The sequence below is a fragment of the Centruroides sculpturatus genome, unplaced genomic scaffold, assembly GCF_000671375.1.
Source record: "Centruroides sculpturatus isolate CEXI.00-Female unplaced genomic scaffold, Cexi_2.0 scaffold1231, whole genome shotgun sequence".
NCBI classification, from domain to species: Eukaryota; Metazoa; Arthropoda; class Arachnida; order Scorpiones; family Buthidae; genus Centruroides; species Centruroides sculpturatus.
Genome location: NW_019386116.1, coordinates 158,136 through 176,199, shown reverse-complemented (window position 1 = coordinate 176,199; position 18,064 = coordinate 158,136). Strand labels below are relative to the sequence as shown.

General features: G+C 32.7%; 1 protein-coding gene and 1 long non-coding RNA gene across 2 annotated transcripts; both read right to left on the bottom strand.

Annotated features, from left to right (window-relative positions):
• Positions 1 to 6,868: 6,868 nt before the first annotated feature.
• On the bottom strand, positions 6,869 to 7,523 carry LOC111613673. Its single transcript, XR_002754806.1, has 4 exons — positions 7,500 to 7,523; positions 7,268 to 7,336; positions 7,108 to 7,196; positions 6,869 to 7,017 (listed from the first exon to the last, which is right to left on the bottom strand). It is a non-coding gene; the product is annotated as an uncharacterized LOC111613673 (long non-coding RNA).
• Positions 7,524 to 16,372: 8,849 nt separating this feature from the next.
• On the bottom strand, positions 16,373 to 17,102 carry LOC111613672. The gene is made up of 4 exons (XM_023355019.1): positions 16,945 to 17,102; positions 16,807 to 16,875; positions 16,646 to 16,735; positions 16,373 to 16,556 (listed from the first exon to the last, which is right to left on the bottom strand). Exons 1-4 carry the CDS (start codon positions 17,068 to 17,070, stop codon positions 16,491 to 16,493), a joined length of 351 nt encoding a protein of 116 aa, XP_023210787.1. The 5' UTR covers positions 17,071 to 17,102; the 3' UTR covers positions 16,373 to 16,490.
• Positions 17,103 to 18,064: the final 962 nt, after the last annotated feature.

The following is an 18,064-nucleotide window of genomic DNA, read 5'->3' as shown; positions in this document are numbered from 1 at the left end:
AGACAAAAATAATATTAACAAGAACCTTAGCATCGACATCCATAAAAACTGGCTTCAATTATTAAAATAAAATAGAATGTTTATACAGTCGCAGGCGAGGCTGTGTGCAACACTCGGAGAAGGGTAATGTTACAAATTACGAGGCATGCGGGGGAGTCCGTCAAGTCGGGAAAAAAGAGGGGAGGGGAAGGGAGCGGGAAGTACGGACACACAAGTCACAACTATCGACGTAACAGACTGAAGAGGGGCGAAAGCCCGAAACGCGTTTCTGTAAGAAGTAAATGTAGGTGATGGAATTATTTGCCAAGTGTCTATAAATGCACCAAGTCGTGACATAGAATCAGAAGAAACAAGAAAAAGAAGACACGGTTTCGACAAATAACTAAAATGTTTTTTTTAATTTGTGAAAGAAGTAAGTATATTAAGTGTATACAGGGTAGACACGAAGGGGCTGGAAGGCGGCCGTTTCTTCCCCTCCAACGTGTAAGTATATTAAGTGTATACAGGGTAGACACGAAGGGTAGACATGGAGGTGGTGGATATGATGAGGAGAAGGAGGATTGATGTCCTGTGCGTGCAAGAAACGAGGTGGAGGGGAGACAAGGCGAAGAAACTTGGAGAAGGATGTAAATTATTTTATAGCAGTGCAAACAAGAATGGAAGAAATGGTGTTGGAATAGTGGTGGCTGGGAAGTGGAAGAGCGAGGTACTAGAGGTGTACAGAAGAAGTGATAGGATGATGCGAATGAGGCTGAGTTTTGGAGATGATCTACTGTATTTGTGGTGTTTAGTGTGTACGCACCACAGGTAGGGTGTGCAACAGTGGAGAAAGATTGTTTTTGGAATGAATTGGATGAAGAAATGAGGACACTGGAAGGAGATGAGAGAGTAATTGTGGGAGGCGACCTCAATGGGCACATAGGGGGTCGGAACGTGGGCTATGAAAGGGTTCATGGAGGACATAGGGTTGGGGAACCAAATCAAGAAGGGGAGAGAATTATGGGTTTTGCTGTGGCTTTCGACCTGGTGATCGTGAATTCGTTTTTCACCAAGCAGGAAAGTCATCTGATAACTTTTAACAGTGGGCCTAATAGTTCACAGATTGACTATATCCTCACTAGACGAGAGCACCTTGCGACGGTGATAAATTGTAAGGTTATACCAACAGATCAGGTATCGGCGCAACATCGGTTGATGTGCATAGACATGAAGTCAAGAATGCATAGAAAAATTGGAAATACACAGATGAAGAAAATTAAGTGGTTTCGTTTGAGGGAGGAGAGTGTGAGGGCGGATTATATAGAGAGGGTGTTGATACAAATCTCGCAAGATTGGGAAGGGGTGCAGGACTGGTGGTCATATAATGCCAATGCTATCAGGAACTGTGCAGAGGAGGTGCTTGGTGTAACATCTGGAAAGATTAGGGTGCAAAAGGAAGGTTGGTGGTGGAATGAANTTGGGGAACCAAATCAAGAAGGAGAGAGAATTATGGGTTTTGCTGTGGCTTTCGACCTGGCGATCGTGAATTCGTTTTTCACCAAGCAGGAAAGTCATCTGATAACTTTTAACAGTGGGCCTAATAGTTCACAGATTGACTATATCCTCACTAGACGAGAGCACCTTGCGACGGTGATAAATTGTAAGGTTATACCAACAGATCAGGTATCGGCGCAACATCGGTTGATGTGCATATACATGAAGTCAAGAATGAATAGAAAAATTGGAAATACACGGATGAAGAAAATTAAGTGGTTTCGTTTGAGGGAGGAGAGGGTGAGGGAGGATTATGTAGAGAGGGTGTTGATACAAATCTCGCAAGATTGGGAAAGGGTGCAGGACTTGTGGTCATATAATGCCAATGCTATCAGGAACTGTGCAGAGGAGGTGCTTGGTGCAACATCTGGAAAGATTAGGGTGCAAAAGGAAGGTTGGTGGTGGAGTGAAAGTGTACAACAAGCTGTTAAGGCAAAAAGGAGGCAAAACGGAAGTGGGACAGGTCACGTACAGAGGAAGATAGATTAGTGTATAAAGCGGCAAAGCGTGAAGCTAAGAGAGTGGTGGCACAGGCAAAGGCAGGAGCATATGCGAACTTATACGAGGAGTTGGATACAAGGGAAGGACAGAAGAAAATATATCGTTTAGCCAAACTCAGGAATAGGGCAACGAAGGATATTTCGCATGTAAGGCAGATCAAGGACACGACGGGGATGGTCCTACGGGGGGCGAACGATATAAGAGAAGGATGGAGGGCATACTTTGAAGGACTTTTGAATACAGAGAATGAAAGAATGAACAGAGAGGAGGGAAACCGAAACATGGGCATGGTACAGTTGGTCACTAGAGAAGAAGTAGAAAGGGCCCTAAAGAGGATGAAGAACGGTAAAGCGGAGGGCCCGGATGGAATCCCTGTAGAGGTATGGAAGTCATTGGGGAAGAAGGGTATTGATCTGTTATTTGACCTATTCAAAAAAGTCTTTGAGCAGGAGGAAATACCTAACGAATGGAGAGAAAGTATACTTGTACCTATCTACAAAGGAAAAGGGGATGTTCAAGATTGTAAAAATTACAGAGGAATAAAGTTGATGTCTCACACGATGAAGATTTTGGAAAGGGTTTTGGAAGGAAGGTTGAGAGAAGAGGTGACCATTTCAGGAGAGCAGTTTGGATTCATGCCAGGACGATCAACAGTAGATGCCATTTTTTCCTTCGGCAAATGTTGGAAAAATACGGGGAGAAGCAACAACAGCTGCATATGGCATTCATTGACCTGGAAAAAGCTTATGACACGGTGCCTAGACTAGAACTCTGGAGGTGTCTAAGGGAAAAGATGGTTCCTGAAAAGTATGTTAGATTGATCCATGAACTGTATAGGGATGTGGCCACAAAGGTTAGGAGCTGTGTAGGAGTGTCCCAGTGCTTCAGGGTGAGAGTTGGTTTACATCAAGGGTCAGCACTGAGCCCCTTTTTGTTTAACATACTGATGGAGGTGATCACGGACGAGGTCAGAGAAGAGGCACCTTGGACCATGTTGTATGCAGATGATATCGTTCTGTGCGCCGAAACAAAAGAGGAGCTGAGNAGTATACTTGTACCTATCTACAAAGGAAAAGGGGATGTTCAAGATTGTAAAAATTACAGAGGAATAAAGTTGATGTCTCACACGATGAAGATTTTGGAAAGGGTTTTGGAAGGAAGGTTGAGAGAAGAGGTGACCATTTCAGGAGAGCAGTTTGGATTCATGCCAGGACGATCAACAGTAGATGCCATTTTTGCCCTTCGGCAAATGTTGGAAAAATACTGGGAGAAGCAACAACAGCTGCATATGGCATTCATTGACCTGGAGAAAGCTTATGACACGGTGCCTAGACAAGAACTCTGGAGGTGTCTAAGGGAAAAGATGGTTCCTGAAAAGTATGTTAGATTGATCCATGAACTGTATAGGGATGTGGCCACAAAGGTTAGGAGCTGTGTAGGAGTGTCTCGGTGCTTCAGGGTGAGAGTTGGTTTACATCAAGGGTCAGCATTGAGCCCCTTTTTGTTTAACATACTGATGGAGGTGATCACGGACGAGGTCAGAGAAGAGGCACCTTGGACCATGTTGTATGCAGATGATATCGTTCTGTGCGCCGAAACAAAAGAGGAGCTGGGGGTTAAATTGGAAAGGTGGTTGGGTGTGTTGGAAGGGAGGGGCATGAGGGTGAGCAGGAGTAAAACAGAGTATATGTGTAGTGGGGAGGAGGATGGTGCCCGGGAGAGTGATCTGGAGTTGAGGGGTGACGTATTCCGAAGAGTCAATACCTTTAAGTACCTGGGGTCAACTATGGCTGAGGATGGAAGTGTGGATAAGGAGGTGATAGGCAGAATTCAGGCTGGTTGGCGGAATTGGAGGGATATGTCAGGAGTGTTGTGTGATAAGAGGGTGCCACTCAGGTTGAAAGGGAAAGTTTATCGTACAGCGATGCTGTACGCTATTGAGACTGTGAGCTTGAGGAAAACCCATGTCAAAAGGATGGAGGTGGCGGAGATGAGGATGCTCCGTTGGATGTGTGGGGTTACGAGACGGGATCACATTCGAAATGAATGTGTGAGGGAGACAGTGAAAGTTGTGAACATAGAAGCAAAGATACAGGAAGCGAGGTTGAGGTGGTTTGGTCATGTGGTACGGAGGGAAGAAGGGTATGTGGGAAGAAGGGTTATGCAGATGAGAGTGAGGGGGAAGAGGCGGTGGGGACGGCCGCGGAATAGGTGGATGGATCTTGTGGAGGAGGACTTGAGAGAAAAGCATCTGAATGTGGAGGCAGCCCAGGACAGGGAGCAGTGGAGACGACTCATCAGAAACAGCGACCCTACATAGTGTGGGAAAAGCTGAAGAAGAAGAAGAAGAAGAAGTTGTTCTAGGTTTTAATTGAGGCGATAATTTGTTCCTTTGTTCTTTATACAGAAGTTTCTCTTCTAAGGAGCTTTTTCAGAAAGTACAGGCAGGAATGACTGAGAGAGCCCGAAGAATAGCCCGAAAGACGTTTTTATACCAAAATTATTTTTCAATAGAGACATAAACTTTTGTCAAATGACTTTACGTTGAAAATTATTCAGATGCTATGATAAATTTTCTGAAGGAAGTAAACTAGTGGGAAAGAAGGTTGGATTTTCTTGCTTTCTCTTGAAATTTAGAAAAATGTACACTTCATTGTACAAAATTTTATGCTGTTTTTTTATAAATTTTGTAGAATAAATAAAGTTAATATTCAGATATTCACACATCTATACATATCAATTTATATTAAATGTAATATATTATAATATATTATATATATATATATTCTGTGAAGCCTTTTCATTTTGGATACCTCGGTTTCATAATAATGTGTCCAAGATGTAAAGTAAATAATTCTTGTGTTCAAGCATAGAAACCAACATAGATTCATAGGCATACAGGACTTGATATTCCATCTACAAACGGATTCTTCGACAACATTCGAGATTTATTTTTTCACTCCCGCTAAAGTGCATAGAACACCGTTATCTACTGTTGCAAAAGTGACAACGAAACATTTAACAGTGTTCTTGTGTTTAATAAGAAACTGTTACACTGTTGTTCAAACGACTATAACTAGCCAAAGCAACTTATGATATTAACCGGTGTTCTACTAGTAAAACATTTCACCACGGAATAGTGCATAGATTGCAATCGATATATATNCAGATGGCAAAAACATTGCATTCAGTTTTTTTCTGGTTTCAAAAAGCTAAAAAGCATTTCCAAAGAAGAAAAAAACTGTTCACAGATTTATGGAATTAATTTTACAGAAACGAATATAAAAAAATAAATAAATAAAACCTCTGTAGGAATGTTTTATTAACAGTTAAAATTGTACGTGAAATATAAATTTTTAAACTTAATAAAACTTACTAAATTTTATATTAACATCAATTTTAGTTTCATTTATAGTTAACAATAATGTGTTTAACTGTTATGACGGATGTCAAAAAAGAAAAAATGTACACGATTCGTAATAAATCAAATAAAATTCAAATTTAACGAACTAAAAATTAAAAATCTTCACTGAGCTTTAGTGAAGTTTTTCAATTTAAAGTAACTTAACCAGCTATCGATTTGGCCTTCGCGTATATATTAGCTGAGATTGCTACTTATATGTATTAACCTACAACCAGATCGCCAAGTGTCACGTTGCTCTATACCAACGAACCAAATTAATACATAAAAAATAACTGGTCAGTTACGACAATTTTACCATCAAGTAAATTTACATGATATGATTTTTGCCACAGTCTCAGATAGTATGTTGCTAAAGAATTTAATGTAGTGTTGTATTAGGCATATTAAACATTATAAGGTGCTGTTTAGTTATGTTTTGTGGTGTCCTAGCTGGTACTTAAGTGATCGGCCCATGAAGATATACGGAAATCTTCTCGCGAACAGTGTGAAGTCAAGCGCGCAAACTGCAACATATTACTAGTGAAAAGTGATTTTATTTACTTTATCTCTGTTGCTCCCTGAAAAATTTATAAAATAACATTATTATAAGTTTAATGCGTTTAGAGTTTACAGAGGAGAAAGTTTTTTTTTAAATGTTTCAAACTCTAATGCAAAATGTTTTAAGGTCTCGCAAGAATCATCGTAATATGGAAACGAAGATAAATTACCTTGGTAATCATTACCTGTTATTCACGTAGTGATCCGAAAGTTCAATTAAGAAATTCTAACACGTTTAATTTTAAATGGTCACATTGAGGATTGTAATGATTTATCTTTATAATTTTAAAAAGTTGCAATATATGTTTCTGGCAAATTAAATTTATTGGTTAAATCATATAAACATTTAAATCACATAAAACGAAAGCTTCATTTAATAAATTATACAAACCATTGTCTTTACAATACTGTTTATACAGTATATATGATATATCATTAGTTCATTACAGGGTTTCAAAGTGAATTATGCTATAAAATTTTAAAGAAAGCTTAGAGTATTTTAAAAAATATATATTGCATGCTGGTATGCTGTGAAAAAAAATTTTAATAGTGTATTTACACAAAAATTGTAATAATAATAAAAGAAATAAGCCATAGTAGTATCGCAGAAGCAAAATAAGACAGGAGTTTCAGCAGAAGAGTACTCAGCTGTTAAGGCTGGCGAGCGTAGCTAACTTGTGAAACATTAAAAAGTCGAATTTATTTATTTTTACCACAGAAAAATCATTCAAGTGATAGAAAATATGTGTATTTTGAATAATCGTGAATAGAAAATATTTTTCAAAGTGAAATATGTTTTTTAAACTTAAGTAGTATTGTATAATTTTGTTCCTTCTTATTGAATGTTGTTGAATTGTATAACACGAGATAATTTTTCGTAAAGTTTTAAATTAATAGAATCAAATCTTTAAATTTCTTTTGCAGCTTAAAAGACGTGTACCCGAATGGAAAAATTTTCACGATGTAGACGACGACCTGAGGTTTAAAAGACCAGAAAATGAAGAATATAATGCGTTGGCCATCTATAAAAATTATTTTTAGTATATAAAATGAAAATAGTATATATTAAAAATATCTACATATAAACAATTTAAAAAATAAATTAGACCTACCTTCACTAAAAATTTTTTGTAACGTTAAAATAGCCTCTTACTGATATATATAATGACTCTTTTCCAAATCTCTTCATTCAATTTAAAATCTGTAAGAAATAAGTGTAATTAATAATTTTATTTGAAAGTTCGAGATATTATAAAATGCTACCCAACTAACTTTTAGTTTCTGTTTGAGCGATAAATCAAACTCAGAAAATCTTCGGATGTCTTGAATTGAAGTCTGCATCTAAAAATATGAAAAGTAATTAAAAGTAATATAAGTAACTCATTGTAATATTTGAAAGAAATATGATGAAATACCGTAGACATAAATGTTGAACACGAGTATTTCATTAAATGCATAAAATTGAAATTAAAACGACAAATAGGAGATAGATTAATCTGATTACCGAGTTCAAATTAGTGAAAACAAGTATATAGGCCTATTACATGAGACTAATTTCCAATAAAATTGCAGAATACAATATTACAAACAATAAACTAAAATGTGTATTGATCTGATTGACGAAGTTCCAAAGCTCGGCATGTTGCAACATTATTTCTTCTAAATTTAAACTTAAATTCTAGTTGTTTTTTTCAAGTAAAATTAAATCATTTGATACCCTTTTAAATGCTTTCTTCAAAGTCGAATATAAAATTATCAGAATGAATAAGAGACGAATCAATCCTACAATAATAAATTTACTAAAATTCCAATTGTTACACTACAGAAGAGAGGAATAGAATTATGATTGTTGCTCGAATCCAATGCTGGAAGTATAATGTTAATAATGAAAACTGCTAATGCACAAGTGAAAAAAGAAAGTGTTGTGAGCATTATGATAAGAGTTTTGTGAAAAAATCTGCTCAGTTCTTCAATTGGCAAGTTATCTGGTTTTATTAGTATAATTACAGGATTAAGCTTTTTGCGTTTATTAAGAGAAAAGACGAAAGCCCTGGTTAAAATTGGAATACAAAAGTTATTTTCATAGAAGAAAATAGAAAGGAATTTCTCCAGTATAGGAATTCCACAAAGCGTAAGAATTACTTTTGCAACAAGATACATTCGGAATGAAACTGCTGACAATAATAACATGGATTGAAAAAATTCCATCTGAAGTTTATTAAAGTGGATATGTAAGGCTACAATCTAAGACATACTGTGTATCTACGAACATCAGCCATGAAAATATTTGGAAACTCGAAACAGTTCACGAAATGTTTGATATGGATAAGTAGATGGTGAGTTGTATTAACAGAAATATAATCTGATAAAAATTATTGTTATTATGATTTTTTTAAATTTTATTGGCCTAATATAAAATGAAGTCCCCTTGTAACCTTATATAAATAACGTCCTTCGCTGTTGTTGTTAAGCTTTAATTAATCTTTCATATATATGGTGACAACACCGCTACATTTGAGAGAAAGTTCATAAGAATGCTTTAGTTGAAGCATTATTTCGTATTTTGTGAAGTCATGCTTTAATTACAGCATTCTTGGATAATTCACTCTTATCAATTTTCTATTACATAAACAACAAATTATCAATTACCACAAGGCTGTTCTCTCATTCTTGGCATTTTATATATCGATAATTATTAAACGTCGGATTTATATGCATGAATAAACCACGTATATGCAAGAAAATATTCCAAAATATGTTTAAGAATGCATTAAAAAATGTATTAAAATATGCATTAAAGAATGAAAAAAGCAGCGATTTATAAACCGGCAACTAAATTTGCTTAAAAATATCGTCATATTATTTACATTTATACAATTTTATATATTTTTTATACATTTATTTACATTTCTTTATACATTTTTAAGTGATACAGGCGTAACAACCTACTCTGTACCTCAAACTGGATCTCACACAATAAGTGTTAAATAAGCTAATTAAAAAAAAAAAGACTTTATAAGGAAGGTGTAATAAGAAACATGATGTATTATTTGTTTCGGATTACATAATACATACTACTAGCTGCTAGGACCCGCTTCGCTGGTTTTTATTTGTGGGCAAAAAGTAACGATAGTAAAGATTATGATAATTACATTATAGACAATCTTACTCGTTTTCACAAAATACAAGAATTAGGTCCCCCGTTTCAAAAGTAATTAGAGAATTTTTACATAAATCTAAAAATATGTTCGATTTCCCGCCTGTAAATCTTGCATACCGCTTTATATTAACACTTCCTTTGTTACTCAACACTTCCATTGTTAACATTTCCATTCTTAACAGTTTTATTTGTAACACTTCCACTTTTAACACTTCCACTGTTAACATTTCTATTGTTGACAATCCAATTGTTACACATCTTCGAAGTTAACCACTTTCAACTCCATATCTCCCGCACCCTTATAGCTATCGAGACACAACCACCATATGGTTGCGTCTCGATATGGAGATTTGGGGCTACTACCACATACAAACACCATTCATGTGCGATGTGTAGTTTTTGCTAAAAAGTGAAATACAGTATAGGGACATACACGTCCATTTATATATATATATACTAGCTGCATGGACCCGCTTCGCTGGGCAAAAAGTAACGATAGTGAAGATTAAGATAATTACATTATAGCTAATCTTACCGATTTTCACAGAATGCAAGAATTAGGTCCCCCGTTTCCAGACTAATTAGAGAATTTTTACGTTTAGTCAAACGTAATATTTTCAACGTTTCTGGAACGTTTACAATCGTTCTATAATCGAACCAATATTCGAATTTTATGTTCGAATTTAATTCAAACATATAATTCGAATTATTCGAACAAATTCGAACAAAACATTCGAAATAGAAAGCCACTTTCAACCACTTTCAGCCTCATATCTCCCGCACCCTTATAGCTATCGAGACGCAACCACTCCTATGCACGAATGGAGACTTGGGGCTACCACCACATACAAACACCATTCACGTGCGATGTGTAGTTTTAGCGGAAAAGTGAAATATAGAGACATACATGTCCATTTTTATATATATATACTAGCTTTTCCGTCGCACATTGCTCCGATCTCAAAAGAAAGAAAATTTAAGCAAACTCGTTATGATAAAATTCAATTTACATTTTATTATTTTTATTGAAACTTATTATTATTATTCATTTTCATCGGTAAAACATTTCAAAGTATTGTTTCAATTCTATTTATTTATTGGAGTGTTTGTGGATACACGATATTTTTTGTTTTTCCGTCTGGTGCGTACACAAATAAATCAAAAGATTTTCCGACGCGTGAGTCGGCCACATACAGTTGTACATGCGAGAAGCATGGATTCTCTAAATTTAGCCCACACAATCGCTGCGATTGTCAGAAGTGCGATATTCCCCATTTTTATATATATTTTTAAATCGTTTATAATTTTAATTATTTAATTGGTCCTTCCTCTCTTCCTTGGCATGTTGTGAAATTTCTGATAGTTGGATAATAAACCGTTTTATTGTAATTTGTCTTTTTAAATTATTTTGAGTTGATATTAAAATTTAAAAAAGGGAGGATACCTAGATCAGTAAAATAAGCGAATTTCTTCCTACAACTTCGGTTGTTGTTCGGAGGTTTTAACGAAGCTTGAGCGAATACATAATTAGCAAAAAAAAGTTGAAATAATGTGATTAAACAAACATTATTACAAATATCGTAAATAACAAATGCATATATAGAGATATTTTTTGGAGGAAGGAAATGGTCTTCACAATTTGAAATCGATCGAACACACTGTGCGCGAATGCTCGTGTAAACGCCGCCATCTATCGTAGGATAAATGTACTTCGCGGGAGTGTATTGAAAAATTAAAAAAACTTTCCAAAGTGTCATGGCAATCGTACTATGCCACAAACCTTCGCCGCAGTATATTAAACAACTTCCCAAAGTTTCACGGCAATCGGATAAACGGTGTGATAATGCATGAAGGACAGACAGACACACAGACATACATTCATTTTTATATATATAGATAAAGATATAGATATTGATATGGATGACACTTCTAAAATTTTATCGTTTGATTAAAGTTCATATCATTTCCAATAACAAAATCATATTGCTCGTAATGGGTTGACTCGACTTCCAAATTATCTATTAGTAAAGAATTTAAAAACATTAAGGAGAAAATACGCAGTATGTAATACACCAATCGATGCAATAAAATATCACTAAAATGTCAGATTCTTTGAAAATTCTGATCAAAAGCTTCGAATAGTTTTAAGAATGTAAATTTAATTACTTACCCTGATGTAAAAGTATTAAGTATTTTTACATCAATTTACATTCTTAAGATATGCTTTTGTGTTGTTATAACTAATTATGTTTGCAATAGTTTGTTGATGTAACGTTAATTAAGTTCATAAAAGAAATTCATAGCAAATAGCTATTTAATTTATTTTGTTTACTATTTCATTATATTTTTATTAAATACATCATTATTGTTATTATTAATGGCACTATAAAATTTTTCGAGATAATGAGTTTACGTAACCAGAATTTCTGAGAACAGTTTCATTTCGTTCTGAATAACCTAGACACCAATACAGAATAGGCATGAGTTCGAATTTACAAGAGATTTGTCTGAGCTGTTTCATCAGCCCTTGTTGGAAAACGGCTCTTATATTTGGGTTGGACGCATTTGAAACTTGTAATTGTAAATGCTCAACAAAAGACAGAGAATTTCAAAATACCAAATTGAAGAATATCTATATTCGATTTATCGAACTGACTTTACGAGGACATACAATTCTTCTCATATGGCAAATGATCCCTGTAATCAATGAATATGCGATATGCATTGGTTGGTATGATGTATACGAAAGAAATTCCATGATATTTAAAATAGTGTTTTCTGTTATAAATATCATTTATTGCATTGGATTGAAATTCATCAGACGCATTAAATTCAATTTGAATAAGCCATTAAGAAATAAATTCTTTCGAGTAAAAATGATTAACGAAAATAACATCTTATTACAATATGTTACTCTGCTCTTTTCCTTTGTTATAATAGTAGCCATTGATTTGTATCAAATTTCGGTTACTGTATTTGCCTATCCTTACATAGAAATGAAGCAGAAGTTTAATGGGGAAGCTCTCTTCTGTAGTACATTCACCTCCTTAAATGCTGGTTTTTTTATTGGTGGAATCGGTTACAGCTTACTGTTAGCTGCATTGTTAGCTCTGATCTCGCATACGGAATTTGAGCAATTGTCGATGGAGCTGCTGTTAATAAAAAGAATCGATTTTGATTTAAAAGACAAGTTAAACGAATTAATGATGCATCATGAAGAACTTTGGGATTTCGTGCAACAGTTTAATTCTAAATATAATTTAGTATTTGGATTTGTTTACTTTGGAATCGTTTGGGTGACAAGTTTTTTATACTATGCCTTTTTATTCTTAACAGTTCATTATTTCTTTAAATTGTTGATATTCCTATTGATGATACTATTCACTTGCATTAGCATAATTGCTGGCTGTCTGCTGTGCTCTTTAGCATTTACGGTAATTGCACTTTATATTCACTATTGACATATGCTTTAGATAGTTTATAGTTTCTTTTTTTTGTAGATGGAAAATACGTTTCAAGATATCAGACAATTTGCAGTATGTGACATTGGAGAAAATCAAAAGCTAAAGGTATGAAGTTTAAATTATATTTAAACAAATATTTTCTTAATGTTGACAATAATTTCAGATTTTGAACTTTATGAAAAGATTCGGAAAAGTCTCTCTCTGTCTCACAATTGGTAGATTCTTGATTATTGACAAGAGAATTCCCCTGAAGGTTGTATTATTTTCTTAATTAATTGCGGTTTTGTAATTATTTACAAATTTTGTGTTTGTACTGGAAATAAATTGAGTTAAATTTATTTTTTCAGATGGCAAAAACGTTGCATTCAGTTTTTTCTGGTTTCAAAAAGCTAAAAAGCATTTCGAATGAAGTACAAAACTGTTCACAGATTTATAAAATTAATTTCACAAAAACGAATTAAAAAAATAATAAATAAAACCTTTGTAGGAATGTTTTATTACAAAAGTTTTAGTATAAAGTTTTTCTTGGCAATTTGTGGTTAATAAAATGTATCTTTGCAATTATTATGTTCGTTAAATGTATTTTATAGACGAGTATAAATAAATCATTACAGTTTATTATTGCCTGAATCATTTTTTGTCGAAAATATCGGTAAACAAGTCGCTATTATTTTTGTATTTGATTTTAAAATTCCGCTTTCAAATTTATTTTTACAGTAAGCCAGTGGAAGTTATAATGCAGACACTTGCCTTACTTTTATTATAGTGAAGATTATTTATTTATAGATTTGTCAAAATTAGTTATTAATGTCAAGTGTATGACGTAAGATTTTCTTCTCTACAATTATTATATATAAAAAAATACGTATAAATACAAGTAACACTAGAAAAATATAGAAATTTAACACTAAAACAAAAATATTTACATTATTAAAGTTTTTTATACCAACGTGTTATAACAGAGTTTATATTGACAGTGTTTACGAGTCAACCTAAGATATTAAAGTATAATTTTTAAAATGTGTTTATACATGTACAGATATAAAAACAGAATATAACAGTAACTTAAGATGTTACGAAAACACACAAAAAATATTCTCTAATTTTTTGGAAGTATAATATAGTAAAAACTCTTGCTGAAACAGATAGTTCAGAACTTTATAGTGTTATTTATCAAGTAGATAAAAGCAATGTAATTTGGTCGAGAGTTTGCACCTTATGAACAAGATGGCCTGATGGAGTTATTAAAAGCATCCCTAAGAACATCGTTTTTTAGACACTTTTCTTAAATAAAATGTCCATGTTATTCGTTACCTTATCTTAAAATTCGGTAAATCCGTACTGTAATAATACTATGATTGAAATTTGATACATATTTAAGTTTTTAAATATATATTTTTCCAAACGACACAATACCTACCTCTTATTGTTTTGATAGAAATATTAAATCCACTATTGTCTTTCCTTAGAAAAGACATTTAGGGTACGAAAAAAAGTAAACAGTTATATTAACCTACTTGTTCATATAGTTATATATATTATTTTGAAGCAATGTTTTAAACATTTGTGAGGAGCCGGGTTCGATAAAGTTAATCATCGAACGTTTAACGACTATAAGTTAGTATAAGTTTTTCTCTGAGAATGGTGATATTGAGTATTTTAATTCTTTTTCCTGACACCAGCTAAGATAAAACTTTCGCGTCTTACCTCGCAATAATAAATTCGTTTCCGTGTCTAAGAAATTAAATTTTTGGGTATAGGATTCGGCATATAAATAATACAAAACGAGAGCAATTTCAAATTGAACAAACCAAATTCAATACAAATAAAAGTAAAAACATATTTCTATCTATTATTTAAATAATATTATTTAAAATTCTTATATATTAAAGAGAGAAAGAGAAAACTTACAATATACATATTATAATACCTCAATATTAATATCTTGACTTGGAAAAATTTAGTCGACTCGTTGTTCCAGGTTTTAATTGAGGCGATAATTTGTTTCTTTGTTCTTTATACAGAAGTTACTCTTCTAAGGAGCTCTTTCAGAAAGTAAAGGCAGGAATGACTGAGAGAGCCCGAAGAAAAGCGCAAAAGACGTTTTTATATCAAAATTATTTTTCAATAGAGACATAAACTTTTGTTAAATGACTTTACGTTGAAAATTAGTCAGAGGCTATGATAAATTTTCTGACGGAAGTAAACTAGTGGAAAAGAAGGTTGGATTTTCTTGCTTTCTCTTGGAATTTAGAAAAATGTACACTTTATTGTACAAAATGTTATGTTGATTTTGTATACATTTTGTAGAATAAATAAAGGTAATATTCAGATATTCACACATTTATACATATCAATTTATATTAAATGTAATATATTATAATATATTATATATATATATTTTGTGAAGCCTTTTCATTTTGGATACCTCGGTTTCATAAGAATGTGTCCAAGATGTAAAGTAAATAATTCTTGTGTTCAAGCATAGAAACCAACCCAGATTCATAAACATACAAAACTTGATATTCCATCTTAACATACAAACGGATTCTTCGACAACATTCGAGATTTATTTTTTCACTCCCGCTAAAGTGCATAGAACACCGTTATCTACTGTTGCAAAAGTGACAACGAAACATTTTTACCATCATGCAAATTGACGTGATATTATTTTTGGGACAGTCTCAGATAGTATGGTGCTAAAGTATTTAATGTTCTGATGCATTAGACGTATTGAACATTATAAGGTGCTGTTTAGTTATGTTTTATGGTGTCCTAGCTGATACTTAAGTGATCGGCCCATGAAGATATACGGAAATCTTCTCGCGAACAGTGTGAAGTCAAGCGCCAAACTACAACATATTACTAGTGAAAGGTGATTTTATTTACTTTATCTCTGTTGCTCCCTGAAAAATTTATAAAATAACATTATTATAAGTTTAATGCGTTTACAGATCACAGAAGAGAAAGTATTCTTTAAATGTCTCAAACTCTAATGCAAAACATTTTAAGCTCTCTCAAGAACAATAGTAATATGGAAACGAAGATAAATTACCTTGGTAATCATTACCTGTTATTCACGTAGTGATCCGAAAGTTCAATTAAGAAATTCTAACACGTTTAATTTTAAATGGTCACATTGCAGATTGTAATGATTTATCTTTATAATTTTAAAAAGTTGCAATATATATTTCTGGCAAATTAAATTTATTGGTTAAATCATATAAAAATTTGAATAATATTCACATTTGACATAAAACGGAAGCTTTATTTAATAAATTATACAAACCATTGTCTTTACAATACTGTTTATACAGTATATATGATACATTATTAGTTCATTACAGGGTTGTGAAATTCGTGATACGAAGTGAATTATGCTAAAAAATTTTAAAGAAAGCTTAGAGTATTAATATTTTACAAAATATATATTGCACGCTGGTATGCTGTAAAAAAATTTAATACTGTATTTACACAAAAATTGTAATAATAATAAAAGAAATAAGCCATAGTATTATCGCAGAAGCAAAATAAGACAGGAGTTTCAGCAGAAAAGTACTCAGCTGTTAAGGCTGGCGAGCGTAGCTAACTTGTGAAACATTAAAAAGTCGAATTTATTTATTTTTACCACAGAAAAATTATTCAAGTGATTGAAAATATGTATATTTTGAATAATCGTGAATAGAAAATATTTTCCAAAGTGAAATATGTTTTTTAAACTTAAGTACTATTGTATAATTTTGTTCCTTGTTATTGAATGTTGTTGAATTGTATAGCACGAGATAATTTTTCGTAAAGTTTTAAATTAGTGGAATCAAATCTTTAAATTTCTTTTGCAGCTTAAAAGACGTGTACCCGAATGGAAAATTTTTCACGATGTAGACGACGTCTTAAGTTTTAGAAGACCAGAAAATAGAGAATAAAATTTGTTGGCCATCTATAAAAATGATTTTTAGTATATAAAATTAAAATAGTATGTATTAAAGAATCTGCAGATAAACAATTTAGAAAATAAATTAGACCTACCTTTACTGGAAATTTTTTCGCAACATGAAAATAGGCTCTTACTGATATACATGATGACTCTTTTCCAAATCTCTTCATGAAATTTAAGATCTGTAAGAATTAAGTGTAATGAATAAGGTTATTTGAACGTACGATATATTATAAAATGCTACCCTACTCACTTTTAGTTTCTGTTCGAGCGATAAATCGAACTCAGAAAATCTTCGGATGTCTTGAAACGAAGTCTGCATCTAAAAGTATCAAAAATAATTAAATGTAATATAAGTAACTCGTCATAATTGAAAAGTATGATGAAATACCGTAGACGTAAATGTCGAACACGAGTAACCCACTAAAATGCATAAGATTGAATGTAAAACGACAAACAGGAGATAGATTAATCTGATTACTAAGTTCGAATTAGTGAAAAGAAGTATATAATACATGAGACTAGTTTCCAGTAGAATTGCAGAATGCAATATTAGAAATAATAAACTAAAATGTGTATTGATCTGATTGACAAAGTTCCAAAGTTCGGCATGTTGCAACATTATTTCTTCTAAATTTAAACTTAAATTCTAGTTGTTTTTTTCAAGTAAAATTAAATCATTTGATACTCTTTTAAATGCTTTTTTCAAAGTCGAATATAAAATTATCAGAATGAATAAGAGATGAATCAATCCTCCAATAATAAATTTACTAAAATTTCAATTGTTACACTACAGAAGAGAGGAATAGAATTATGATTGTTGCTTGAATCCAATGTTGGAAGTATAATGTTAATAATGAAAACTGCTAATGCACAAGTGAAAAAAGAAAGTGTTGTGAGCATTATGATAAGAGTTTTGTGAAAAAATCTGCTCAGTTCTTCAATTGGCAAGTTATCTGGTTTTATTAGTATAATTACAGGATTAAGCTTTTTGCGTTTATTAAGAGAAAAGACGAAAGCCATGGTTAAAATTGGAACACAAAAGTTATTCTCATAGAAGAAAATAGAAAGGAATTTCTCCAGTATAGGAATTCCACAAAGCGTAAGAATTACTTTTGCAACAAGATACATTCGGAATGAAACTGCTGACAATAATAACATGGATTGAAAAAATTCCATCTGAAGTTTATTAAAGTGGATATGTAAGGCTACAATCTAAGACATACTGTGTATCTACGAACATCAGCCATGAAAATATTTGGAAACTCGAAACAGTTCACGAAATGTTTGATATGGATAAGTAGATGGTGAGTTGTATTAACAGAAATATAATCTGATAAAAATTATTGTTATTATGATTTTTTTAAATTTTATTGGCCTAATATAAAATGAAGTCCCCTTGTAACCTTATATAAATAACGTCCTTCGCTGTTGTTGTTAAGCTTTAATTAATCTTTCATATATATGGTGACAACACCGCTACATTTGAGAGAAAGTTCATAAGAATGCTT

Excerpts from the sequence above, each read along its gene's own strand:
- LOC111613672 (XM_023355019.1), bottom strand. The coding sequence starts at position 17,070 with ATGTATTATATACTTCTTTTCACTAATTCGAACTTAGTAATCAGATTA. Across the intron at positions 16,876-16,944 it reads GTTCGACATTTACGTCTACG|ATGCAGACTTCGTTTCAAGA; the intron begins GTATTTCATCAT and ends TGATACTTTTAG. Across the intron at positions 16,736-16,806 it reads CGCTCGAACAGAAACTAAAA|ATCTTAAATTTCATGAAGAG; the intron begins GTGAGTAGGGTA and ends TAATTCTTACAG.